The sequence below is a fragment of the Aspergillus steynii genome (assembly GCF_002849105.1).
Source record: "Aspergillus steynii IBT 23096 chromosome Unknown P170scaffold_6, whole genome shotgun sequence".
Classification (NCBI taxonomy): domain Eukaryota; kingdom Fungi; phylum Ascomycota; class Eurotiomycetes; order Eurotiales; family Aspergillaceae; genus Aspergillus; species Aspergillus steynii.
The window spans coordinates 1,631,856-1,655,809 of record NW_020194403.1 but is presented as its reverse complement, the minus strand read 5'-3'; the positions used below and the strand labels follow the sequence as shown (position 1 = coordinate 1,655,809).

Genomic DNA, 23,954 nt, shown 5'->3' with positions numbered 1-23,954 from the left:
CATGGATGTGTATGACTATCGATAGTGGGAGAAGACAAGACATTCCACTCCTCTCCGCTCCGCTCCACCGGCCCCACCTCCCCACATGGAAAGACGCCGATGATTTCATTCTTCGCTCCCACTTGGACATCCCAGTATATCTTGTCCGCATTCCCTCCTTTCCAACCCCCATCTCCGACATCTCATCACAAAAAAAAAAAAAAGAAAGAAAGAAATGGAAACCGTTCGCGCCGCCTTCGCCGACCGCGCTCGGCCGCTCCTCTCGTACGGGATTCCCTTCCCCGCCGCGGTGGCTCATCACGTGCGCGAAACCTTCCATGCGGCGCGCGTCTACGTGATTTGCTCGGGGTCGCTGGCCCGCAGCACCGACGTGCTCGATCGCCTGCGCCAGGCCCTGGGCCAGAACACCCTCGTCGGCGTCCGAGTCGGCATGCAGAGCCACACGCTGTGGTCCGAGGTACTGGAGATCGTGCACGACGTGCGCCGCGTCGACGCCGATCTGCTGGTCACCGTGGGCGGCGGCAGTTTGACCGACGGGGCCAAGGTCATTGCTCTGGTATGCGTTCTCTCCCTCTCGCTTTCTCTCGTCCATCAGATCTACTGGGAAAAGACTGAATTGTCTTAAAAACCACAGGCCCTGGCGAATTCCGTCTCCACCACGTCCGACCTCTCCACGCTCTCCGAGGGCCCCGACCAGCGCGCCGATATCCACGCGCCCCGGATCCCCATCGTCTCCGTGCCGACGTCGCTGTCGGCCGGCGAGTACTCGAACTTCGCCGGCGCCACGGACGACGCCTCGCGGCGGAAGCACTCGTTCCAGTCGCCGCTAAAGGGCCCCGAGCTGGTCGTCCTGGACCCGCAGCTGACCGTCACCACGCCGGAGCGCATCTGGCTGAGCAGCGGCGTGCGCGCCGTCGACCACTGCGTCGAGACCTACGTGGCCGTGTCGTCCTCGACCAACGAGAAGACTGACGCCCTGGCCCTCCATGCCCTGGGCCTGCTGGTCCCCTCGCTGTTGCGCTGCAAACATGACCCCCAGGATCTGGAGGCGCGGTTGATGGCCCAGTTGGGTTCGGTCGATGCTATGGCGGCTTGTACGAGTGGCAAGGCGGTGCAGTTGGGCGCAAGTCATGGGATTGGACATCAGGTGAATACTCCCTCCTTCTCTCTCTCTCTCTCTCTCTCTCTCTCGTCCTTGTGAGGATGGGGACACGGTTCGGTCTATGTTGCAATTCATGCTAATCGGTCTGAAGCTCGGTCCCCTGGGCGTCGCTCACGGCGAAACAAGCTGTATCCTCTTGCCAGCCGTGTGCAAGTACAACGCCACCCACAATGCCAACAATGAGCGGCAAGACCGCTTACGGCGCTTCCTGGTCGACGATCCGACGGTGGCAGAATCCCTGAAGAACCACGGTGTCGATGGCCAGCGGGCCGATTTGGCCGACGTGTTGGATGTAGTGATCCGCGAGCTGGGGATGCCGCGCTCGTTGAAGGCCGTGGGAGTCGGACCGGATCAGCTGGATGCGCTGGCAGCCAACAGTCTGCATGATCGCTGGTGTCAGACGAACCCAGTCCCACTGAAGGAAAAGGAGCAGGTGCTGGACATCTTGAACTTGGTGGTGGCATAATCAAAGGAGGGGGATAGTAATGATGATATCCAGAGCAGCAGTGCATGCAGATAATGAGGTATTTGAAATGAATATATATTTTATATATATTCTCCCTGAAGAGCCGAAAGAAATGCGAACAAAAAAAAAAAAAAAAAAAAAAGGGAACAAAAGAATCTGGTCTACGCAGTGCACACTCACCGACCAACGGGGGCACACGTTAGAGATTCATGGGGGGAAATCAAATAGGAAATAAAAAACAACCATAGTTCACGTAAACAAATAGAGCCGGCACCCACTCGTTCCATATCACGCCTTTGTTAAGAGACCAATTTCCTCCGTCGTTGCTGCGCCGCCTCTACTGGAAATAACTTCGCACCGCCGCCTGGTTGTCCGGGTTCACACCCGCCAGGATCTGGTCGGGATTCAACCCCGTGCTGGCGACCAGCTGCTTGGCCGAGGTGGCCACTCGTCCGGCTGTCTGTCCCTGCAGAGTCTCGTTTTCCAGGGCCTGCACGATATACCCGAACACCTTGTCGGCATTCGACATCACTACCGGGTGTTGCCTGTTGAAATGAAAGAGTTAAACGAAGGCCGGTAGAATAGGGCTGAACAGGGGGGAAAAACTTACTGGTCAATCAGTTGAGCCAAGAAGGAATAGGCGTAAGGAGCAGCCTCCTCATCAAACGTGATGGGCAGAGTGGTGATCCAGTTGGCCACAATCTCATTGGCGTTCTGCACCTTGCTGCTGTTGAAGTGCAGGATCTTTGCGATACTGGCGGCGGCATTCTCCGTGGCATAAACATGCTCCTCCGATCGCGCCTGGTTGATCTGGGTCACCTGCAACAGGCTGGGGATACTGGCGGCCACGAAATCACTCCAGGCCTCGCCACCCTTCTGTGCAGCAACTCCCACTCCGTACGCAGCGGCCTGTCGGTTGGCCGCGTTCTGGTCCTGCAATCCAGCGGCCAGCGGCTGCATGATGTGGTCCTTGTACTTCCACGACTCGGGGCCACAGAATTCCAGCACATCGTCCATGATGCACAGGGCCCACTGGCGTTGCGTGGGGTCTTGACTCGTGATGAAAGTGTCGTAGAACGGCATGAGGGTTTCCCAGGCGGGCAAGAATGACGTGCCCTGGTTTTTGAAGATGGTGTGGAAGGCCTTGTTCATGTCGCTGAGCAGGTTCTGGTCATCTTCGACGGCGTATTCGTAGTCCAGGTTCTCCTCGTCGCCGTCGTCGGCATCGGCCCGCTCCTCCAACCGCGCCTTCACCCGCACCTGGTAGTCTTCTAACGTCGACTTGCTCGACGCGATGAACGCTTGCACGTGTTGCTGCGTGAGGCAGTTCTTACCAACAACCTCCACGGACTCGTAGAAGCACTGGTACATCTCGGCCAACGTGTCGACCGCGGGCTCGGCGGTGAGCACCTCGATGATCTTCTCGGCCACCTTGTTCCACATCTGCGCGAAACCGGGCGATGACTCGCCATAGGCCTTGCGGTAGGCGTTCAGAAGCTGAGGGATCAGCTTCGCCGACGACACCCGCACAGGGTCATGGAAGAAGAAGGCCAAGCCGGGCACGGCGATCTTCTCCATCGTCTCCAAGACGTAGGGCTCAAAGGCGGCCTCTAGGATCTGGGCGTAGATGGTGATCAACTCGATGGCGGTGTTTTTGTCTTCAAGCGCGCTAGTCTTGATACCGATGACCTTGCCCTTCAAAGGCACCAGCTCCCAGCCCTCATCTTGCTCCACCTGGTCGATTTGGTCCTCATCGTCAAGCAGCTGAATGTCCGCCTTGGCGGCCGCGACCGACAGAAGAGGGGGCATGACGCCGGGAAGGTAAGGAACAAAGTCCTGGCCCAAGACCCGGCACATGCGGCCCCAGCAGTGGAGCAGGTATTGCGATTGCGGGTCGTCCGCGTCCACAATGTTCTGCTGAATGTTGCCCAACAGCTGCACCAGGTTCAGAGCGTCCTGGCCCATCTTCTCCTTGCCCACAGCGAGCGCGATCAGAGTCGCACACTCCATGGCCTTGGCACGCAACAAACGGTACTCCTTCGACTGCTCTTCCTTGAGCACGTTGAAGAGCAAGGGCATCAGCGTGGCGTAGTACTGGTCGAATGCATTCTCGGCGGAGTCCGCGATCGTGGCGATCGTGGAGAGAGCCTGCTCCTGCACGTAGCGGTGCTCGCTGCGCAGGAGCTGAAGGAGATGCCGCAGCAATTCGGCGAGGTACGGTTCGAGAACCCGTCTCTCAGCCTCCTCGCAGAAGTTGACCAGAGCCGCGGCGGCGTGTGCCTGGACGCGGGGTTCCACGCTGTTCAGCACAGGGATGATGTTGTTCAGCACAATCGCATGGTATTTCTCCTGCATAGTGCCGGCGAAATCAGTGCTCATCTGACCCAGCGCGTTGCAGCCCGCATAGCGGACGCGAGGGTGGGGATCCTGCAAAGCGGGAACGACAAGGCCCAGCACCTGGTCAAGTTCGCCGATCATCAGATCGCGGCAGCCTTCCGAGATGGCGGAGATGGCCATGAGAGCGGCGTGCCGATCACGCCAGGCGGAGGACGACATCATCTGAGGGATCCAGGAGAAGGTAGGGGGAAGCACAGCCTGGCCACCAAGTTTGTTGGCGAGACGGTCCATGCACTGTTCACCAGCGACATGGTTGAGATCACTCTCTTCCAGGTCAAGCTTTTGAAGGTCAGCCTCCAGCAATAAAAATAACACAAGTCGGTTGCGGGGACATCACATACATCCTCCGAAGAGTTCCATTCGGAAGCATCGTCATCGTCGACTCCAATATCGGTCATCAAGCTCAGACACTGCGTCACCATATCTCGGGCGAACTCGGGGTCCTTCTTGCACATGCCCGGGGCGTAGTCGGCAAAGGTGGCCATCAGCTCCAGCGCATTCTGTCGGACCTGGTCGCTAAGGTCTTTGTCGGCAACGACGCTGATACTGAACTTGACCAGGTTGTTGAACATGCCCTTGAACATCTTAGGCGAGATCTCGGTCAGCTCAATCAGAGCCAGGAAAGCCGACGAAAGTTCTTCGCTCTCAGACGACTCCTTCAGCGGCGGCAGGATGTTGAGCAGCTCGGGCATGAGGGAGTGGAACTTGGGCTGGGACCTCTTGGAGATGGAGCGGAAGAAGGAAGCGAAGGCCTCCATGGCGGCAATGCGGACGGTGACAAGGTCGTCCTTGAAACCCTTGCTGAACACGCCCACAACGGCATCCTCGTGGGGCTTCTCAATGATACCGGGGGTGGTCGAGAAGATGCGGAAGGAGGCCTCGCGCAGGCCTGCATCGGGCGACTGACTTGCCTGGAAGAGAACACCAAGAAGCTCGGGCCATTGGTCACCTAGAAGAGTCACTCATCAAGTTCGGAAAAGAACTTCCGGGCTGGAAATTCAAGGACATAAAAGGATGACGGTCGATGTTGAGCATACCATTGTCGGTGTACTGTCTCGCAATTTCTGCCACGGCATCTCCGATCTTCTTTCGCACGTCCGTTGCCGACTCGGTGGTCAGGCATGTCACCAATTTCTGTCGAATGACCAAGCGCTGGTCTGTGGTAAGAGTCGAGAAGAGTTCCCGGGCCTCATTTGTGACGGGGTCTTTTCGCGTCTTGGTCGCAATTCTTCTGAACAATACTGCGGCGAATGCCCGGGTCTACAGAGCCGAGTAACATGATGAGTAAGAGACTGCACCCCCAAGCTGGCCCCCCGGCATGAATGCGGAGGATAGGCGGACATTCCTGCTCGGGATTTCGAGCCAAAAACCGGGGTACTTACAGCGATATCCTCTGCGCCCTGAATCTGTTCCACCAGGCCCATCAAGAGCACGTCCGGACGGGCTAAAATCCAATCATTGTTCAACTGTTCTTCGGCCTGAGCACGGATCGTGTTATCGGCGGTGGTCAACGCGCGCAGCAGCTGCGAGAGCGCCGAGTGAACTTCGGGAGGTAGCAAAGACATAGCGCCGATGAGGTCCTGACGATGCGGATGGGGTCGACGGTCAAAAGATCCCGGTGGTGAAACGAGATAGAAGACACGGGGGTTCGGCGCTGAGTCCGAGGTGGTAAGTGGGGTAGGGCGTTAAATGGGAAATTTTTGGGATACTATTGTTTTGGTGGGGGTGATCGAGAGGGAAATAGACGATAAGACGGCCCTCGGCAGTCGAGGAGGTCGGAGGGATTCAAAGACGAGAACTCAATTCGAGGCAGGGGATTAATGCAGGCACAGCATCCCAGCCGGAGTAGCGGTGCTGGGAGGAAGGGGGAGGGGGAGAGGGAATAAAGGATGTGGGATGAAGTCCAAAAGTCCAACCAAAAAATTCCAGCCATTCGAGGCACCGCCGCACTAGTCCGCTTTGGGCCGCGCCCGCCAGTCAGGCAGTCAGGCCACAAGGCACTCAGGCACCCAGGCAGGCACCCAGGCACTACCGCAAGTGAACTTCAGGGAAGCTACATGGATTTCCAAAGAGAGCAACGCCGGTGAACAATAGAAAGGATCGGTTGTGTATATTCCTGCTAGTACGCATACAACAAGGTATTCTAAACCCCGGGTCTTTAACATGTATATATTAGGCCAAGACGCACTGGTCCGAAGGGAAATTGAATGAAGAAAACGCTACGAGGGGTACAGAGAAGATCAAAAGTAGAGAAGAAAATGCTGAAGGGATCGAGAGAGTCAATCGACACGAACGAAAAAAGAAGAGAGAAAAAAAAATACAAGGTTCCCTGTCTTCCGCCATCCTCGGACCCTGGACTCCTGTCGGAGGGTATATATCCTTCAATTACCGTGCAGTGGCTCGACTGAGCACAAACACACCCGCAATGACTGCGGCCAACGTCACAATCGCGCCGGGTAGGAGCAGGTCGTTGGGAACGCCGGCGATAAACTGCTCCTCCTGGTGCTGCGACTGGAAGCTCTGAGACCGCTGCTTCGGCTCAATGGGCTCCTCAACCGACGGCTCTTCGGAGATAGGAGTGATCTTCTCTTCCACAGGCTTGGCCGGCGTAGGCTGCGGCTCCACAGTAGCGGGAATTGGGGGTTGTGTAGGATCGTGGACGAAGAGATCAACTTTGTCCCGACGCGATTGTCGCGCAAGGGTCACGGCATCGGCAAGATCTTGATCGGTGGTGATCGAAACGGTGTCGCCCTCGTTATCCATGTAGCTCAAAGCGTAGCCTGTGTTGCTCAACTTTCCGTCTTCGCAGATGGCCGCACCTCCGACCGCCTCTACCTCGTGGCCCAGTTTAGCCGAGACTTGAGCGACCAGATCAGCAACGCCAGCTGCCTGGAGAACGTTGACCCGGTGGACACGACCGCTGGGTGCCTTGAACTTGAAGGGGAACGGCGCAAGCTCCGAATGATGATGTTCGATAAACTCCGAGTGCTCATCCCCGTGGTGGGAGGCCGACTCGTTCGGGAGCACGCTGTCTCGGGCGTCATAACTAACTTTCGGAGACTCAGGACTCAGCACTGACCGATTATGGGTTTGTTGCTGGCTGCCCGAGACCATCGAGTCCGACTCGTGGTCCATAGACAACCAAAACTTGTTCCATGCGGGACCTTCGTCATCATGGGTTCCCATCGAGTTGATCTAGAATTGCAGGTGTTAGCGAAGCCTATGGCGACGTCCGGTTCTTTCTTGGTGTACTAACCTGTTCTAAGGTAGCATAGGTAAGCTTCAACACATCCACCATTCCCACGATTTCTCCACCCTCGTTCATAACTGGCAGGTTCAGGTAGTGGCCATCTAAATAAATCCGATTAGTCATCACTATCAAATCCATCACCGGGTTGCGGAATACGGACCATGCATCTTGCGAAGCGCAGCTTGGATGCTCATGTCGCTGGGAGCAAAATCAGGGTGCGGCGTCATCACCCGAACGACGCTGCAGGTGGCCGGGTCCATGCCGGGAGCAATGACACGGAGGACGATATCTTTACTAGTGAAGATACCAGTGATTGATCCTTGATCTTGCACCAGCAGGGCGGTGGTGTGGTGCTCTTTCATCAGGGCCGCAGCATCCTTCACAGTCGTACGGACTGAGACCGTGGTCGGGGGCATGCCGTCCAGGACCGTCTCAAGAGTAGGTCCGGACATCTTCGAACGCAACGCTTCAACGTACTGAATGATCTGCTGGGGCTGACTCGAGCCGAGTTCCGTCTGTACACCTTCCAGAGCATCGTAGAGTTTCCGGGACGAGCTGTAGGCGCGCTCCAATTTCTCCATCGCATCGTAGAAGCACTTGGTGATGTCGAGGACACCCGAAATATCCTGGTTCTCGTCCATAACCGGCAAATGTCTGAATCCCTTCCTGACCATCAGGTCGAGGGCATCCGTAGCACTGGTGTCCGTCCGGGCGCACAACGGGTTCTTCGTCATAATCTCGGCGACCGTGATTTCTCGCGCCTTTTGTCCGGTGCCCACCACGCGGAAAGCGAGATCCTTCGCGGTGAAGATACCGGAGATTCGATCATCATCGTCGGTAACCAGCACGCAGTCCTCCCGCTTGGCAGCCATCAACTGAGCGGCTTCGGCGATAGTGGTGTTCGGCTTGATCTGAAGGGCCTGGCTCGGTTTCAAGGCAAGCACGGTACCGGGAGGGGCCTTTCGAGACCGATTGGCACGGGCGGGATTATGCCTCTTTTTGTTGAGGTCGGCCTCCAACTTTCGACGGATCGCCTGGTTTCCAATGCATTAGAGTTGACCCAGGTGGTTTCATAGCTTTGAATCACATGGCTGCTTGTCATGGAGGAATGAACAACAGAAGGGGATCACGAAAGTGAACAGGAAATCGAATTGAATTGAAAACAAAACTTTGATTTTCTCTCTTTTTTCTTTTAGAGGGGAAAAGAATCAAAATGACAAAGTGAAAATCCAAAAATGCGAGCGGGAAAAACTTCAACGAACGAACTGGCGGTAAACGAAGGCACCCGAGGTTGGGCAGGGGGAACAGGATAGATGGCATACCTCATCGCGCTTCGACTGGTTCTGTCGCTGTCGGCTACTGGCGGCACTCATGGTGGAACTCCCAATATCGCTGGAGGGGGTATGCGGTGTCTGAATTGTTGAAGAACTGTCCGGGCGAGGACGAGGGATGTGGGATTGCGGACCGTTCTCGAAGTCGGGCAGCCTGCCTCGACCGACAGTCTTGTGGCTGGTTGTTCCCCTATAAGTACCTGTCGCCGACATGTCACCGAACTGGAGAATGGGAGGGGGGGGTGGAGGAATCCGGTGAGGAAATGAAGGGAGGAGGGGGGGAGGATCGGGAAAAACGAGGGGAGAAGGAAGGGATGACGGCTGCAGAGCGAGGCGAGAGAAGAGTAGAATTGCAATGAAACCCAATGCGAGTCAACGCAAGGTCGAACGATCGAAGAAATCGGATGAAGGTCCAAAAGGCATCAGAAGACAGACAGGGGGTCGGCCGCGAACTATTGGCTGGTGGTCACGAGAATCGCGATGGGGCCACCGTAAAGTAAACACGGTACCCGTAAGGTCCAGGTACTACCGGTACTACCACGGAGTACTAGTCGCAGAAGTACTGGGTACCTAGTTGGGTCGGGCAGGAACCTACGGTCGGTATCGGCTCTGGGCGTACCGTAATGCCCCGATCACATGGGGCTGAGCGCCTCAGGCCATACATTGTCGGGGTGGTCAGGCAGTAAGGCAAACACGGATACTCCGTAAGGCATCAAGGCACCACGGCACCACGGCATCAAGGCAGCCAGACATCCCGTGACCCTCAGGGCTCGCTTAGCCGCACACAACCTTGAAACCCGACACAACTCTATCACGAGAGTCTCCTGCCTCCCGACAACCAACCCCGACAAGCCAAGTACGCGCCTTCCCCTTTCTCCCCGACTGTACATTCTCTGACCTGTCGTTCCAGAGAAATCCGTCAAGATGGTCAAGAAGAGGGCGAACAAGTAAGGACCGATCCCTTCCCTATCTCATGCCGTCCGTCCGTGTCTACCTTTTGTCGACTACGCCATCGGGACAATGTTGTGTCATTCGAACCGCACGGAAGAAGCCGATCTAGAGATGGCACCGGAATTGAGACGCCTGCGATATTCTTCTTTCTGGGAACTGAAAAACTAACCGGTGTCTTTCTTCTCTACAGCGGTCGTAACAAGAACGGCCGCGGCCACGTCAAGCCCGTGCGCTGCTCCAACTGCGCTCGCTGCGTCCCCAAGGACAAGGCCATCAAGAGATTCACCATCCGCAACATGGTTGAGTCCGCTGCCATCCGTACGTTCGAGCCTTTCTACCCGCAACTTGAATCCCACCGTCCATCGCGCGCGCTGTCGTTCCGAACAAAAGAAAAGAGTTGGAATCCAATAAACCATGGAGAGATGTGATGAGCAAATGAGCAACAAGAAACATACGACGAGACGAATTTGTTGGAATTCACAGCCGCGCCGCGTGGACAATTCGGGGGATTGCGAATTCCAGAGAAAATGGGGCTGACTTTCGGATTCTTTCCTTTACTGCAGGTGATATCTCCGACGCCTCCGTCTTCACTGACTACGCCGTCCCCAAGATGTACCTGAAGCTGCAGTACTGCGTCTCCTGCGCTATCCACGGCAAGATTGTTCGGTACGCATCGCCCCTCCGTCTTCCTGCAACCCCTCCATGATACCTCTGAGAAGGTTAAGCAAGGCAACTAGAAGCTGACGGTTATTTTTCCAGTGTCCGTTCCCGGGAAGGCCGCCGCAACCGTGCCCCTCCTCCCCGTATCAGGTACAACAAGGACGGCAAGAAGCTGGCTCCCCCTCAGGCCAACAAGGCTTTGTAAGGAAGGTTAAAACAGAGAAGAAAAATGGAATGATTTTTTAAAAGGCTTCTGTGTTGCTTCTTTTCGTTTCTTTTTTTAAACTTGAACAAACTTTCTTACGTGGTTCAAATGGAATGAATGGGTTTCAGTTTCGGGGTCGAAGGCTTGCATGACGGGTCGTCCGTGGGCAGGAGACGATATTAAAACCAAACAAAGACATTTTAAGCATCGCTTGTCCACTATGAGCAAGGTAATGAGTATTCCCCCGTGGAAAACTCGGGGCGGTCTGGGAGGACTCTGTCCCGGCGGACTGGTTTCCCTCTTCTGCCATTTGCCTATCCTGAGGCCTTTTGTGTATGTACCATGATGGATAACTTTGGCGACAAGAGGACTTCCTCGCCGAGTTGACGACTGAAAAAGAAAATGACAAGATTATGGACACAATTGACCCCGCGTCGTAGTATCTGGAGTGTATCATTCTGCTCTACCTAGGCCCACACCGTCGAGCCTGGATTACCAGGAGACCAATGAAATCCAACGTTCGGTCTATCTAATCGAGTGTATCACATCTGCAAATCACTGGCTAAGGCAAAAATTGAAAAGTCCATAACCATCTTCCGCTTCAGGGATACAAATACCCTTTCTCGAAGTAATTCCCGTACATGTCCACCACGCCGCTCCGTCCCTTGGGCGCTGCGTTTCGAACAATCTTCACTTCTCCTTTCCAATGCCCTTCCACGAAATGGGCCATAGACAACTGGGCCGTTGAGACCGGTCCGATCGTCCTCAGGCTTGGTGACGGGGATACTGATCGAATCGATGATGTCGACGGTGAGAGCAGTGACGCAGATCCTGTCGTGCTGCGCCGTTTTCGATCCCGCCGTACCACTTCTTCATATTCCACCTTCTTGGAACGTCGGAAGGCGGCCAGCTCGGCGACCAGGTCCACTTCCGGCTCCTCCACTTGAGGCGGTTCTGTACCGTTGATGGGTGAGCTCCTGCTGGCGACGTCGGATCGCATATGCTTTGGCAGTGGGGAGTTGCGATGGAGCAGGCCTGGAGAGGATGATACGGGGGTGGAACCCCCCGAATCATCATCTTCGGGCATTAAAGTGACCTTCTCGTTGAGCGCCGCCATTGGGAAATACTTGCCGCGGTCGTTCTCGGGAATGCCACATTCTGTTTCGTCGAAGAAGCTAAAGTCATCCATCGATGCTGTCCAGAGATTCTCAAGGTCACGGTCCCCTGTGGATGATTTTGAGGCCCCAGTGTGGTAGCTGGCGGGCTTCCAAGCAGTCAGTCTGGCAGGACCGGTCAGCTTCTCCGTGGGAGTAATCTCGAGCACCAGACGCCGCAAAGCAAAAAGTGACCGTGATCGTTCCTGCTCTGCCTTCACCCGGTCCCGCCCTGGAGGGAGGGAATAGTCTGAGCCCGCTTGAAGAGTTGCCAGTAGCGCTTCATTGGAGCAAGCGGTTATAAATCGGATGAGAGATTTCAAATGGGGAGAGTTCGCAGGCAGGTGAGATGGGACATCGGTCAGAACCAGTGTCTCTAAGTGCGGGACATGGGAAGGGTGTAAGTATGGGAAACTGTTATCTTTGTGATCACGTCGAGGAAGCGATTGATTTTTCGGCCTCTTGGAAAGCAGCTCTTGAATCATCTGGCCTCGAGAATCCTCCATTGGCACAGGCGAATTGCATTGAGGAATCGTCCCTGTTTGGTCCGTAAACGTTTCCATATTTGAAACAGTCGACACCGAAAGCCCGCGAGACATTCCGGCGACTGACAAGGGACTTCTCAGCACATCTAGTCCGTCGCTGTTATTTGCGGCGGATGGCCCTTCGATGACTTCGGGGGCGAAAACAGAGCCGCGCCGTCGCAGTGGTAATGGTTCGTCTTCGTAGACAATAGGCTGGCTAGGCTTATGTACAGGGCTATCCGATGATGGAGAAATTGGGGACCCTTCAAGCTCAAATATCGGGGCCTCTTGAGCGGGAAGTTCGTGAATCTCATTCGCAGCATCCAGCTCTACATCTGTTTGCTGGTCCGCCGTATCGGTTTCGGTTTCAGCTGGTAGTTCGGGCAAAAAGCAATTTAGCGAAACAGACTCTTTGTACGGGTTGTCATTTGTGCATATGACATGGTGCGCTCTCAGGTAAGTCAGGTTCTCCCGGGCAGCGGATCCAAGAACCGGTATCAATTTTTCAGCTCCAGGAAGCTCTTGGGGGCCTTCACCAGATTGTGGAGGTATGGAGCTTGGCCCTCGAGTGAGAGATTCCACGGTATCTACCGTGCCCACGTCTAGCACATGTAGCCTAGACGAAGCTAGAAGACTTGCAGCGCCTTCCACGGTAATCTGGTTATCAGCTATATAGAGGTGCGTGATGCCACTATGTGTCAGACCCTCAACCCACGATCGGCCCGTCAAAGGCTGTGTCAGTGCTTTCACGAATTGTTCGTCCAAATTTGAAGAGCTCAGCCACTTTGAGTTCGAGAACGACGGTGTCAGGTGGGAAAACGAGTTAAACGTCCCCGTGTTTGTCGCATCTCCGTTGGGACCGACCACTGCATCACCCGCGATGAGGAAAGATGCCTGTAGCAAAGATCGTACGGCCATGTCGGTCAGCATGTTACCGCGCAAGTCCAAAAATCGGACTCTCGACCCAACAGCATTGGCTAGAAATTCTGCATCGCTATCCTTCAAACCAATACCTCGCAGTTTTAGCACCTGGAGATGTTCCAATTGAGACAACGTGGATAGAACCATACGATCTCGAGCTGGTGTGGTATATGATAAATCAAGATATATCAATTCCTGGAACCGCAACAGTGCCTCCGCAAGACCCTGTGAAGTCGTGTTGGGCTCCCGATCCGCTAGCAATAGGCGGATATTGTATGCATTGGAGACAGCAGAGTCGGCTTGTTGTTCACTTCTGGTGGTACCTTTCAAAGCCATCATTGCATTATGGTCGAAGAAAGGCAGTTTGGACACGACCAATGATTGCAGGTTGGGGAGATAATGGAGGACCTCCTTCAGCCACTCGGGTCGCGGGCCCCCGTATATTTCAGACAGGGCTGGAGGAAGGTGAAGGGTATGTGTCAACATGCGCACTACAAGTCTTGCATACTTCAAAGTTCTCCTGAATCTCGTAAGAGCGACTGTAGTTGATAGCGTTGATTAGTGAAAGTTGCGGGATCGAATGTACACTGGTCTTCTGTCGACTCTTACCATACACGGCGTCATTATCGGTCCCAAAATGAGAGGCTGGATCCCCCCAGAGAAACGGCATGAACAGTTCGTGCCATCTCTGACATACTAGAGCAGCCGCACACAAATCGCTAGATGGGATATAGCGAGCAATGATAGACCACGCATCCCTCGTCGTTGCCGACTGATAGGATGGAGGCACGATATCCATCTTTTCCTCAGTCGAATGCTGTAAAAAAAAATCCACGAAATTTATGGCGGCATGACAGCGTAAAACCAGTGATCGGAGAATGGCCCTCTAGCTCCCAACAACGTCACGTCCGGAGAAGCTTAGAAGCTAAATAAATAGTGGCGAAAATAGTTGTTCCCGAGAGAAGGCGGACTCGGCTGGGCTAAGAAAATGGCCCCAAGGGTGTCCATCATCACCAGGATCGACTTAGCCTTGCCACTCCTCGTGTTCGCAGCGGACGCTCATAGGCTGTGACATGCCAACCACATGGCACAGAGTGCGAGGGATTCGAGGGCTGGTAACGGGATTTGATAGGCAGCTGATAGTAGAGAGATTCAAGTAAAAAAGGACTCGATGGAAGATGCTCCGTAGTATCGGATCAGAATTGCAGATGGAGACGGATCTACTCCGGACAGACGACACTAAATGCACGCATTACATAAGGCGCAGGTCTCACATGACGTCACGCCTTGCATGCAACAAACAAACCAACCGCCAAAAGCTGACGGTCAGATTCCCTCTTCTTTAGCGTCCCCCTCCTTCTCGGACGCAAGAACACCCCAAGGCCTTTGTTCCTTCCCGTGTCTCCTCTATCATTTGCGGAGATGGATGCCTGGCAGCGGAATATGCGTATGATCCATCAAATCAGCGAGTTTGTTGATTTCGATTCCGCCGAATCCGATTTGGTTGCCGATTTCATCTCGCTTATCCAGGCGATGCGGGAGGGTCTCACTCAGATAGACGATGATTTCAATATTCCGGACTCTCAGATCAACACTCTATTCCTGACAAAGCTGAAAGCGCGGTCGGAATGGGACGAGTGGGCCACGACGATGCTCCGCGATAATCGAATCAACGCCCCGAATCCGGAGCACAGGATGACGTTTCAGGAGCTGTCGGAGCTAGCCATCGACCATGAGAGGGTCCTCCGAGGGGGCAAGGGCCGATATGAAACCCGAAAGGTTTTACCTGACGAGCCGCTGTCAATCGGGCCACCCCCATCCAACATCCCCACCGTGCCGGAGGATGTCACCCAGGATGACATAAATGCATTCGTCGTGCAGCAGATGAGCCAAGAGGACGGGTATCCACGTCGCCGGCATACTGTACGCGGGCACAATAAAAATCCAAGTCAGGAAGAAATCAACGACTACGTGATCCATCAGATGCGCCGGAACAACGAGCCCCAAAAACCGAGGAATCGCAGCCAAAGTCAGCCCGAGCCGAGATCGCAGAATCACCTTAAAAAGTCAGCAGGGCCCCGCTGTACATTCTGCGGGGATCCTCATCATCAGACGAATCATTGCTGGCGTCGCTGGAGGGTTGCAGTTGAGGCACCCCCCGGCGACTTTGTGCCGAAACGCATCGAGTATCGAACGGAAATCCCAGGTCAACCACCAATGTATCGAACAGGCTTTACTTTATACTAAGTCATGCGCTCCTTGGAAGCAAATTCTCTCGGGAAGAAACCAGAGATTCCAGACCAGGCGTGTGGGACTACATTCTTTTCTCTTTTTCTTGAAGTATTCGAATTTCGGTGCATAGCATGTATATATCCCTTTTTTGTCTCCCTCTCTAGCGAGTTGAGCGTGCAATTTTAACTTCATATCATTCCTCCCCCCCGTCTCTTCCTTCTATTTTCATTTTTTTTTTTTTTTTTTTTTTTTCGTCCCACATATCCTGGTAGATGAATACCACCTTAGAGCAAACCAGTAGGTCTATGGTACGCAAGAGTTGGAAACCCTAGTTGACGGCTCTCGAGCTCTTGAAAGACGGAATCTCTCTTGAGAGCGACCTCTGAGATAGACCCCTGAGCTGTTAATTCTATTTTCCGTAGTTTCATCTGGGTAGCAACGCATGCATCAGCCCATGCGCAAACAGTGCCCGCCAATCCCTCTGTCAAGGAGAATGGGTGATCGGGAACACGATAGGTATCGGAAGACATGTTGTATGGGGGCGTATCGCGAGCATGAAGCAAGAATGCCAGCGCTCGTGACAAGAAATAGTCTCCGGTCAGCTCATATTCGGTGTATATTTTGTCGGTCAGTTGGGTTCTCTCCACGTAGTTTCGCTTGGCGGTTTCTATCGTGTCGATATCGTATTCGAAACTGTCGTGCAGAAGCAGCCATGGCCACGCATTCCCAGAGATTCCGTGGCAGATGGAACCCCCTTTCTGAAGCAGGCCTTCTTCCCAGGTTCTCTCGCTAGCCAGCCGGATAGACTCGTCCCAAGTAGGCTCCCAGAATTTGGAGACTAGGTGTCTGTTCCTCCTTGCGCAGGCCATGAGGAGAAGCACTCCTGGGGCACCATGGCAGATTTGGACCAGATGGGAAGGTCGGTGAGATGAGGAATGGCGAGGGGGTATAGCCACAGGGAGGTGGCCGCCATTAGCAATGCATATTTCGCAAATACGGGTGACGGTGCCCGCCAGCAGGGGAAGGTAATCTCGCGAGGTGCCATCGTTGAGCTCTGACGGCCTGCAGGCGAGAAGAACTGCGAGGATGCCAGCTATGAAAACATTAGTTTCACAGAATATGATCACTCTCTTTGCTGTAGCCGCAGGTGCACATGTACATACTCAGTCCGTGAACCCTAAATTTTCCATCGAATTAGTACTTTGTCTAACTCTGTCTCTTCCGTCACTTACAGTCCCAGCCCGTAGTGACCTTCCATCCAGGTCCACATAAGAGGAAGAGCGTCTTCGCTGCCGTGCTTCTCGACATAGGCCGTCCGGCCCCGTCTTCCAGCGTCAACTATCGTATCGATAAGGTTGGGAACAGCGTTAAAGATAGGCTGCAGGGATGCCCTTGTTTGCTCATCGAATTCATGCTCTCGAATATTCAAGATTGCCCATAGTAGCCCTGCCCTACCGAACAAAACCTCGTCTCCTCCCATCATCCGTCCTCCATGGGGAACAAGAAGACCATTCTGAAGAGCAGCTTTGACCGCTTCTCGGAGAAGCTCAATATCATCCGCATTAACTTTATCGCCATAAGAAGCCGCCGCGAGAATACGCATGACAACTGCTGCTAGCGGAGAAGACGACCCGACGGGCGATAGCCTTCCCGGTAGCAATTTGATATTCGGCCCGTGAGACGGGATTCTCTCTCGAGCGATCCCACCAAAATCAATCGAGAGTTCGCCAGGCTCTGCTAACGATGCGCTTTGATGGTCTAGTCGAAGAAAACCGAGTGCGATTCCTTGATTGAAACAACGTCATTAGTTAGCAGGGCAACGTTTGTATAGTAAAATGCATCGACAACTTTCTTCACTCAAAAACCAACCCACTTCCCCCACCAAAGGCCACCTCGCTATAACCTACCTGCAGGCCCTGTGTATAGACCAGAGCTGCCCCAGTCCTCCGAGGGAGGGCTACCCTGCTGAACTACATCAACACCACGTCTCACGGCCACGAGTAATTCCGTGAGTGTCTTCTGTAAACTCCCCGGCGTGGTCTCAACAGGCTCAAGCGTGTTCGCATAAAACTGAGGACTCATGATGAAGAGACTTGTCCTAGCACGTACTGCGACAATTGACGTTGCAGACAAAGGTGAGATCTCTTGGAAGGAATGTCTGAGATTGGGGGCCAAAGCATTTTCCTGCCTCAGGCAAAAAGAGTTTGGGTATACACATAGTGACATCATCATGAAATCCAACGAGTCTACTCTGTCCTGCTGGGATGAAAGCACATTCAGTAATATATGCAGCCCCTTTGTTTCCTTTTTTTTTCCCTTTCTTTTCTAAAAATCTGAATCACTATCCATATTGTGAGAACAACGTTGGAAGGCAAGCCGTTTTACGGGCAACCATCTACCTAGCATCCGGCCAACTATATATAACTGGACAATAATTGTTGTCAGACTTTGGTTAACTAAGAGTAACGATAGATAAAAGACCACGAATATTTAACTCGGGATGACTTGATAGAGCCATTCATACCCAGTACAGATCTTTCCAATGTTTTCACATAATATACTTACTGTCAGTGCAAACTATTCATGCACAAGTATCAAAACTCTTTTGGCTCAGTTCAGCGAATGATCGAACGATATATATAAACACTTAAGCTATTGCCCTAGGAATTATATATATAGAAAGAAAAAGTCATTGTTTAGATCTGCTTGAAGATACTACTTACTCCGAGCGAGACCGGAGAAGCTTTCACAGCTGTGATGTCTGTGGACTAAAAGTAGGGAACAGTGACACCTGCGAGAAAATTTCGAGGGGGCGGGCAGCCCCTCCATCTGCCAAGAGCGGACCACAACCCAGCGGAAAATTATCTTCACAAGTACGACTTTCAGAATGGTAAAGCTACACTCAGTCTACGATTGGGAAACAGATTTTTACAAGAGATGAACAAGGATAAGAGGTTGCATGAAAGCAATCAGAAATTCATTTCGTGTATGCAGGAGTTCTACATACTCATATCTAATTCCATTCCGGTCTTTTATCAACTTTCGTCGTGAATAAATTAAATAATTTATTTCTTGCCGGCCTTCTGGGCGGCCTTGGTGACCTTGCCGGAAGAGGCGGTAGCCTTCTCGACGGCCTTGATGACACCGACAGCGACGGCTGGGATAATAGGTTAGCACAAGGTTGGTGGCGCTGCAAGGCTGCAGGAAGAACTTACTCTGACGCATGTCACGGACGGCGAAACGACCGAGAGGGGGGTACTCAGTGAAGGCCTCAACACACATGGGCTTGGAGGGAATCATCTTGACGATGGCAGCATCACCAGACTTGATGAACTTGGGAGAAGACTCGACGGACTTTCCGGTACGGCGGTCAATCTTCTCAAGGAGCTCAGCGAACTTGCAAGCAATGTGGGCAGTGTGGCAGTCGAGAACGGGGGCGTATCCAGCGCCGACCTGACCGGGGTGGTTAAGGACGATGACCTGGGCGGTGAAGTTGGCACAGCCGGCAGCGGGGTCGTTCTTGGAGTCGGAGGCGACGTTTCCACGGCGGACTTCCTTGACGGAAACGTTCTTGACGTTGAAACCAACGTTGTCACCGGGGACACCCTCCTTGAGCTGCTGGTGGTGCATCTCAACGGACTTGACTTCAGTGGTGACGTTGGAGGGAGCGAAGGTGACGACCATGCCGGGGGAGATGATACCGGTCTCGACACGGCCAACGGGCACAGTTCCAATACCGGAGATCTTGTAGACATCCTGGAGGGGAAGACGGAGGGGCTTGTTGGAGGGACGGACGGGGGCCTCGATGGCGTCGATGGCCTCAAGCAGGGTCTTACCGGTGACCTTGCCGGACTTGCCTTCCTTCTCCCAACCCTTGTACCAGGGGCAGTTGGGGGAGGGCTCAAGCATGTTGTCACCGTTGAAACCGGAGATGGGGACGAAGGGAACACCCTTGGGGTTGTATCCGACCTTCTTGATGAAGTTGGAGGTCTCCTTCACGATTTCGTTGTAACGGTCCTCAGCCCACTTGCAGGTGTCCATCTTGTTGAGGGCAACGATGAGCTGCTTGACACCGAGGGTGAAAGCAAGCAGAGCGTGCTCACGGGTCTGGCCATCCTTGGAGATACCAGCCTCGAACTCACCAGTACCGGAGGCAATGATGAGGATAGCGCAATCGGCCTGGGAGGTACCAGTGATCATGTTCTTGATGAAGTCACGGTGACCGGGGGCATCAATGACAGTGACCTCATACTTGGAGGTCTGGAACTTCCAGAGGGCAATGTCGATGGTGATACCACGCTCACGCTCGGACTTGAGCTTGTCAAGAACCCAAGCGTACTTGAAGGAACCCTTACCGAGCTCGGCGGCTTCCTATAAGGCGATACAGTTAGCATCAATGTTTTGTGTTGAGACGGGGTATGTCTCCCGATAGAAGGGACAGGTAAGGTCCTTACCTTCTCGAACTTCTCGATGGTACGCTGGTCGATACCACCGCACTTGTAGATGAGGTGACCGGTGGTGGTCGACTTGCCGGAATCGACGTGGCCGATAACGACGATGTTGATGTGAGTCTTGTCCTCCTTACTGTTGAGAGAAGAAAGTCATTAGCATAATGTCGTTTGATGAGAGGACCGACGAGGCCGGCAGAATTTTCACGGGCACTCGAGAACTTACCCCATTTTGGCTGGATGTGCTGAACTTTTGTAGTTCTTTGTAAGATACTAGAAGAGTTCTTTAAAACTTGCTCAGAGACTACGGCTTCTCGCGTAGAGGTACTGAGCAAAGAGGTAAGTTAGAAGAGAGGATGAGACGAGAAAGAAAGGAAACAGAGAGGAAACCCAAGAGGGAGGGGATGATATACGTACTGAAGCGGACGGGGAGGGAAGAGGAAAAAGTCTGTGGGAGGGGAGGAGGGGAAATCCTTATATGGAGGGGCAAGCGAGCAGGTGGCTGACTAAGTTAGCGGGCGGGCTCAAACCCTTGGCGAGGGGCCCTTATCATTGGACATGGAGGGGTAATGCCCCACCACGCAGGTGCGGGACCAGCGCAGAATCTTCACGGCGGAGTCGCTCGACGCTGCTTTGTTGCGCGGTGATCCTACTTTTTTTTTCTTGGGTCCTTGGGTCGATTTCGCTCGGTGCGCCGAATTTGGTCCCCACTTGCGGCCACCTTACGGAGTACAAAGAAAATTTTTTTTGGCCTCTTCCCATCCTCCGGGTGGATTTTGGACTGGAAGACTGGGCATCAACGCAGAGGTGGGCTGCTTAGTTTCGGCGGGTGTTGGCCTTGTTTGCAACAGAACCCCGCGGCCGCCAACTTTTTCTATTTGTCCGTGACGGCCATTAATTTTGCCAAAGCAGCGGTGGTATGCGCCCGCCAGATCCACATGTGGGATTTTTTTTTCGAGATATGAGGTCAACGTGCTCCGTATTCCTTAGCCTACATAAACAATAAGACAACGAAAACTTTTCAAAATAAAAAAGAGAAAATAAAAAAAAGGCTCACCAAGGAGTACGGTGAGAACAAAAAATTATAAATTAAAAATGTAAAGGAATAAAAAAAGAGGGCTGTATGAGGCACTTACTCCGTACTATCCAATTTCTCGCCAGGCGGAATCTTCCTCTGTCTTTTTGTTTTTTTTTTTTTTTTTTTGCCCTCGACTTACCCGTTTCCGCCATAAAATACTCGAGAGGCAAAAAATAGAATTTTTTTTCTCCGGTCCAGACGCACAAGCTTACCACGGTTGTTCACCCAATCCAAAACTGATGATTATCTGCCGCCACTAACAAAAAATTTTTACTACGGAGTACGCTTGATCTAACTGGCTCCGTAACTACGTAACCATCAGTGGTAGATAGGCATAGCAATTACTATCATAAAAATAATGTTGATCATAACAATTGAGGGGTATCTCTAAGCTCCGTGTAAATCACACCCAAATTCTTAACACCCTTGACAATGACAGCGATATTCTACGCCAGCAATTCCTCTCATTGCTCACCACTCGTCTTGATCGAAATCCTTCAGCCGTCAGTATATAGCCGTAGTATCGCATCCACCCACGAATATCTCAGTTTTCTCTCCATCTGGCACCGCACGAAGTACACTGTTGGCAATGATCAGTATGCGTGGTCAATGCAAAGCCTACCCGCATGAGCTAGACTAGAGGAAGCACCCACCTTCAAGAACGTAGTCATAGGTTCATCGGCACTTCGAATCTGCAGCTGGAAAAAGTATGCACGTTCGCCATTGCAGTTCTCTGCGGGGCATTGCGCTGTAGGTAAGGGAGAAAAGAACGGCACGTCAGTCCATGCCTCCCAAACAGGCCCAAGACCTCGGAGATGCCCAAAAACTTACTGGCCATGCTATCCGCATTTGCAAATTCTTCCTTGCCCCCGAAAACGTCCTCGACCTCCTTCTGCTTCATGGGCGTCTTCTCATACCAGCTCTGTTCGAGAACGTATTGATAAGGGCAGGTCCGGCATTCGAATCGGTTAGCTCCGAGAGGATGCCTTGAGGTTGCTTCCCCTCGCGAGATGGTCAGCGCATTGCTGCAGTTGGGACAGACTATTCATTGGATGAATATGCGTTAGCGATCCTATGCTGAAACAAAAACATGGTCGGATGTGTCCAGGAAAGACTCACAGGTCAAAGGCATTTTGTCCCTCGTTACTGTTGAAACGGGTGTAGCGGCTGGGTAGAGTCCGTCAATGGAAGCTTATTAGTCAGACATGAAATAGCAATGGCTCATATATCACATATCACTCGCATGAAGCGACGGGAGGACCGCTTGTGCTTGCGTCTACTGTCGTGCAGCAAGGGCGCATGCGTCCTCTCCTGCCCTTATCAAACGGCCACCTGCTGTTGGCGGAGAGAAAATCAGGCTCACCGCCTTCCTGCCTTACCGCCTTACCGCCCTTCCGCGCGGCTTCTGACATTGGACGCGGGGCAGGCGAGGCGGAACGGCACAATCAATCATCCGAGCGGGAGCCGTGCGGTTCTCCGACTGGCAGCGGGGGGTCCGGTCCATACTGCCAGTTCCTAATAATAGGCAACGCATTGTTACGGAGCCCCGAAAGAACCCCTAAGAGAGGTCAGACCAACACGGGCTAACTAGTTTCCCCCTCCCCCTTTTTGCCAGTCTGGTACGTATAGCAATCTTCAAGGATCTGTGGTTGCTTGATTTCTTGTCATCCCGCTTCTGCGTATACTTACCTCCTATTCCAATAGCTCGTGCTTTCCGGTACTCCCGCCATAACACACCGCGTCTTCTGATCACCGAACAACTCCCTCAAGTTGAACCCGACTCATACTACCTTCCGACATCTTCGTGATACTTTCTTGCATACCCTCAACAACTGGGGTCAATTCCAGAGCACATCCCGGTACTCGTTTCTCTAGCAATCATCTCTCTTCGATCAGCTATCATGGCGGACGATGTAAGTCTCGCCTTACTACGTTATATTAGTTCGGGAACCAGGAATTGATCGATTAGGGTGCCTCTCCTCGTGAGCTGGTGGTGGAAGCCTGTCGACGGGACCAGCCCCATTTGATTGAGCAGGTTCTCGAGGGCATGGAAGGGAAATCGAACGAACAAGTGGCCGAGTTCTTCAACGGCGTGACGGACCCATTAGGGAACCATGCCCTGCACATCTGTGCGACATACGGAAGCTGTAGGTCTTGTGGATCGCGCGTCTTGCCTTGCCGGGCTGAATGTGACGATTACTAGCTTTGCGGGATCAACTGGGGGGATCTTAACTAACTAGGTGCTATTGCAGATGACACCATGGATTCTCTCTTCGATATCCAATACTTCGAATGTGACCCTCTCACCCGCCTCGACAAAGACACCCCTCTCCACGTCGCCGTGCGCTACGCCAACGATAAGGATCCCGAGCTAGGCCTGGAAATGATCAGTATGATGTGCGAAGCTGGATGCGACCCCCGGGTCCGAAACAAGCACGGACAGAAGCCCGCCGAGCTTGTGTACAACAACCCGGAGATCAAGTCGACTCTACAGCGCGCCGAGTACGTCCTCGCCGAGGGTCTGAGAGAAGATGCGGACAACGGCTCTGCTCATGGCAGCGCTAGTGACAGCGAGTAAAAGAACGCAGGGATCGTATAGCCGTGACCTTGTATCACATCTTCTTTCTGTCTCTTTCTCACTCTCTTTTCCCATAGATATACGACCGTGATGAATGGCTTTTTTTTGGTTTCGTTTCTTTTCTTTCGCAATACATAACGCTCGATGTATTGGTTGAATGATATTTCGAGCGTTGACATGTCGATATCGAGTGCAGGTTCCCGGCCAATTGTATTGTAGATTCCTGAAAATGGTGGTTCATGTAGGCCTTGTTGGGGAGTTTATATAAGGTATTTTTCATTTCGGGGTTAATAATAGGGTGCTTGGCTATATATATATATATGTAGTCAAATCGAGACCGAAGTAACCGAATCACATTTGTATTACTAGCGTATAGTGTACACTGCTTACTATCTGCTTCCATTTTCTGTTAGCCATTTATTTATTTTCTCTTCTCTTCTTGAGCAGCAACAGAGTGGTGTATCTAGATACATTAGTTGAATTGGCGGAATGCCAGGAACCATCCGCTCAAGTCAGATATGGATACCGGATTACCAGTAGTGCCTCGAGGAACACGGCCTGACGTAGACCTGCCTCACAGTATGCAGTGGACACAGC

At 53.0% G+C, this 23,954-nt stretch overlaps 10 protein-coding genes across 10 annotated transcripts; 4 read left to right on the top strand and 6 right to left on the bottom strand.

Moving 5' to 3' along the window:
- The first annotated feature begins 165 nt into the window (after positions 1–165).
- P170DRAFT_511584 (iron-containing alcohol dehydrogenase) lies at positions 166–1,688 on the top strand. The gene is made up of 3 exons (XM_024854903.1): positions 166–556; positions 635–1,147; positions 1,254–1,688. Exons 1-3 carry the CDS (start codon positions 215–217, stop codon positions 1,626–1,628), a joined length of 1,230 nt encoding a protein of 409 aa, XP_024702219.1. The 5' UTR covers positions 166–214; the 3' UTR covers positions 1,629–1,688.
- Positions 1,689–1,748: 60 nt separating this feature from the next.
- On the bottom strand, positions 1,749–5,912 carry P170DRAFT_412302 (nuclear import receptor PSE1). The gene is made up of 5 exons (XM_024846928.1): positions 5,408–5,912; positions 5,063–5,285; positions 4,367–4,974; positions 2,239–4,304; positions 1,749–2,173 (listed from the first exon to the last, which is right to left on the bottom strand). The coding sequence occupies exons 1-5, from the start codon at positions 5,588–5,590 to the stop codon at positions 1,966–1,968; spliced, it is 3,288 nt and encodes a 1,095-aa protein (XP_024702218.1). The 5' UTR covers positions 5,591–5,912; the 3' UTR covers positions 1,749–1,965.
- A 393-nt stretch (positions 5,913–6,305) lies between these two features.
- P170DRAFT_227231 (CBS and PB1 domain protein) lies at positions 6,306–8,337 on the bottom strand. The gene is made up of 3 exons (XM_024842884.1): positions 7,436–8,337; positions 7,282–7,376; positions 6,306–7,220 (listed from the first exon to the last, which is right to left on the bottom strand). Exons 1-3 carry the CDS (start codon positions 8,145–8,147, stop codon positions 6,411–6,413), a joined length of 1,617 nt encoding a protein of 538 aa, XP_024702217.1. The 5' UTR covers positions 8,148–8,337; the 3' UTR covers positions 6,306–6,410.
- Positions 8,338–9,516: 1,179 nt separating this feature from the next.
- P170DRAFT_438616 (40S ribosomal protein eS26) lies at positions 9,517–10,839 on the top strand. Its single transcript, XM_024849641.1, has 4 exons — positions 9,517–9,553; positions 9,748–9,875; positions 10,121–10,223; positions 10,317–10,839. Exons 1-4 carry the CDS (start codon positions 9,531–9,533, stop codon positions 10,420–10,422), a joined length of 360 nt encoding a protein of 119 aa, XP_024702216.1. The 5' UTR covers positions 9,517–9,530; the 3' UTR covers positions 10,423–10,839.
- A 13-nt stretch (positions 10,840–10,852) lies between these two features.
- On the bottom strand, positions 10,853–14,206 carry P170DRAFT_438615 (uncharacterized protein). The gene is made up of 2 exons (XM_024849640.1): positions 13,631–14,206; positions 10,853–13,560 (listed from the first exon to the last, which is right to left on the bottom strand). The coding sequence occupies exons 1-2, from the start codon at positions 13,818–13,820 to the stop codon at positions 11,024–11,026; spliced, it is 2,727 nt and encodes a 908-aa protein (XP_024702215.1). The 5' UTR covers positions 13,821–14,206; the 3' UTR covers positions 10,853–11,023.
- Positions 14,207–14,232: 26 nt separating this feature from the next.
- P170DRAFT_438614 (uncharacterized protein) lies at positions 14,233–15,464 on the top strand. The gene has a single exon (XM_024849639.1). It carries the CDS (start codon positions 14,444–14,446, stop codon positions 15,266–15,268), a length of 825 nt encoding a protein of 274 aa, XP_024702214.1. The 5' UTR covers positions 14,233–14,443; the 3' UTR covers positions 15,269–15,464.
- Positions 15,465–15,508: 44 nt separating this feature from the next.
- P170DRAFT_387923 (lanthionine synthetase C family protein) lies at positions 15,509–17,358 on the bottom strand. The gene is made up of 4 exons (XM_024845824.1): positions 17,161–17,358; positions 16,486–17,038; positions 16,417–16,430; positions 15,509–16,346 (listed from the first exon to the last, which is right to left on the bottom strand). Exons 1-4 carry the CDS (start codon positions 17,333–17,335, stop codon positions 15,538–15,540), a joined length of 1,551 nt encoding a protein of 516 aa, XP_024702213.1. The 5' UTR covers positions 17,336–17,358; the 3' UTR covers positions 15,509–15,537.
- Positions 17,359–18,211: 853 nt separating this feature from the next.
- P170DRAFT_438612 (elongation factor 1-alpha) lies at positions 18,212–20,311 on the bottom strand. Its single transcript, XM_024849638.1, has 5 exons — positions 20,119–20,311; positions 19,928–20,028; positions 19,708–19,837; positions 18,469–19,624; positions 18,212–18,410 (listed from the first exon to the last, which is right to left on the bottom strand). The coding sequence occupies exons 2-5, from the start codon at positions 19,930–19,932 to the stop codon at positions 18,319–18,321; spliced, it is 1,383 nt and encodes a 460-aa protein (XP_024702212.1). The 5' UTR covers positions 19,933–20,028; positions 20,119–20,311; the 3' UTR covers positions 18,212–18,318.
- An 816-nt stretch (positions 20,312–21,127) lies between these two features.
- On the bottom strand, positions 21,128–22,108 carry P170DRAFT_511576 (DNA-directed RNA polymerase III core subunit RPC11). The gene is made up of 4 exons (XM_024854902.1): positions 21,899–22,108; positions 21,611–21,820; positions 21,433–21,527; positions 21,128–21,359 (listed from the first exon to the last, which is right to left on the bottom strand). Exons 1-4 carry the CDS (start codon positions 21,909–21,911, stop codon positions 21,324–21,326), a joined length of 354 nt encoding a protein of 117 aa, XP_024702211.1. The 5' UTR covers positions 21,912–22,108; the 3' UTR covers positions 21,128–21,323.
- A 385-nt stretch (positions 22,109–22,493) lies between these two features.
- P170DRAFT_438609 (ankyrin repeat-containing protein ANK1) lies at positions 22,494–23,642 on the top strand. Its single transcript, XM_024849637.1, has 3 exons — positions 22,494–22,692; positions 22,749–22,926; positions 23,032–23,642. Exons 1-3 carry the CDS (start codon positions 22,681–22,683, stop codon positions 23,355–23,357), a joined length of 516 nt encoding a protein of 171 aa, XP_024702210.1. The 5' UTR covers positions 22,494–22,680; the 3' UTR covers positions 23,358–23,642.
- Positions 23,643–23,954: the final 312 nt, after the last annotated feature.

Excerpts from the sequence above, each read along its gene's own strand:
- P170DRAFT_511584 (XM_024854903.1), top strand. The coding sequence starts at position 215 with ATGGAAACCGTTCGCGCCGCCTTCGCCGACCGCGCTCGGCCGCTCCTC. Across the intron at positions 557-634 it reads GGGCCAAGGTCATTGCTCTG|GCCCTGGCGAATTCCGTCTC; the intron begins GTATGCGTTCTC and ends TAAAAACCACAG. Across the intron at positions 1,148-1,253 it reads GTCATGGGATTGGACATCAG|CTCGGTCCCCTGGGCGTCGC; the intron begins GTGAATACTCCC and ends ATCGGTCTGAAG.
- P170DRAFT_412302 (XM_024846928.1), bottom strand. The coding sequence starts at position 5,590 with ATGTCTTTGCTACCTCCCGAAGTTCACTCGGCGCTCTCGCAGCTGCTG. Across the intron at positions 4,975-5,062 it reads GAGACAGTACACCGACAATG|GTGACCAATGGCCCGAGCTT; the intron begins GTATGCTCAACA and ends TGACTCTTCTAG. Across the intron at positions 4,305-4,366 it reads AATGGAACTCTTCGGAGGAT|CTTGACCTGGAAGAGAGTGA; the intron begins GTATGTGATGTC and ends GACCTTCAAAAG.
- P170DRAFT_227231 (XM_024842884.1), bottom strand. The coding sequence starts at position 8,147 with ATGGCTGCCAAGCGGGAGGACTGCGTGCTGGTTACCGACGATGATGAT. Across the intron at positions 7,377-7,435 it reads TGCGCTTCGCAAGATGCATG|ATGGCCACTACCTGAACCTG; the intron begins GTCCGTATTCCG and ends GGATTTATTTAG. Across the intron at positions 7,221-7,281 it reads CCTATGCTACCTTAGAACAG|ATCAACTCGATGGGAACCCA; the intron begins GTTAGTACACCA and ends CTGCAATTCTAG.
- P170DRAFT_438616 (XM_024849641.1), top strand. The coding sequence starts at position 9,531 with ATGGTCAAGAAGAGGGCGAACAA. Across the intron at positions 9,554-9,747 it reads GTCAAGAAGAGGGCGAACAA|CGGTCGTAACAAGAACGGCC; the intron begins GTAAGGACCGAT and ends TCTTCTCTACAG. Across the intron at positions 10,224-10,316 it reads ATCCACGGCAAGATTGTTCG|TGTCCGTTCCCGGGAAGGCC; the intron begins GTACGCATCGCC and ends TTATTTTTCCAG.
- P170DRAFT_438615 (XM_024849640.1), bottom strand. The coding sequence starts at position 13,820 with ATGGATATCGTGCCTCCATCCTATCAGTCGGCAACGACGAGGGATGCG. Across the intron at positions 13,561-13,630 it reads CGATAATGACGCCGTGTATG|TCGCTCTTACGAGATTCAGG; the intron begins GTAAGAGTCGAC and ends TATCAACTACAG.
- P170DRAFT_438614 (XM_024849639.1), top strand. The coding sequence starts at position 14,444 with ATGGATGCCTGGCAGCGGAATATGCGTATGATCCATCAAATCAGCGAG.
- P170DRAFT_387923 (XM_024845824.1), bottom strand. The coding sequence starts at position 17,335 with ATGAGTCCTCAGTTTTATGCGAACACGCTTGAGCCTGTTGAGACCACG. Across the intron at positions 17,039-17,160 it reads TCTATACACAGGGCCTGCAG|GAATCGCACTCGGTTTTCTT; the intron begins GTAGGTTATAGC and ends GTTTCAATCAAG.
- P170DRAFT_438612 (XM_024849638.1), bottom strand. Across the intron at positions 19,625-19,707 it reads CCATCGAGAAGTTCGAGAAG|GAAGCCGCCGAGCTCGGTAA; the intron begins GTAAGGACCTTA and ends ATCGCCTTATAG. Across the intron at positions 18,411-18,468 it reads CGTCCGTGACATGCGTCAGA|CCGTCGCTGTCGGTGTCATC; the intron begins GTAAGTTCTTCC and ends CTATTATCCCAG.
- P170DRAFT_511576 (XM_024854902.1), bottom strand. Across the intron at positions 21,528-21,610 it reads AAATGCGGATAGCATGGCCA|CGCAATGCCCCGCAGAGAAC; the intron begins GTAAGTTTTTGG and ends CCTTACCTACAG. Across the intron at positions 21,360-21,432 it reads CTATGACTACGTTCTTGAAG|TGTACTTCGTGCGGTGCCAG; the intron begins GTGGGTGCTTCC and ends CATTGCCAACAG.
- P170DRAFT_438609 (XM_024849637.1), top strand. Across the intron at positions 22,927-23,031 it reads CTGTGCGACATACGGAAGCT|ATGACACCATGGATTCTCTC; the intron begins GTAGGTCTTGTG and ends GTGCTATTGCAG.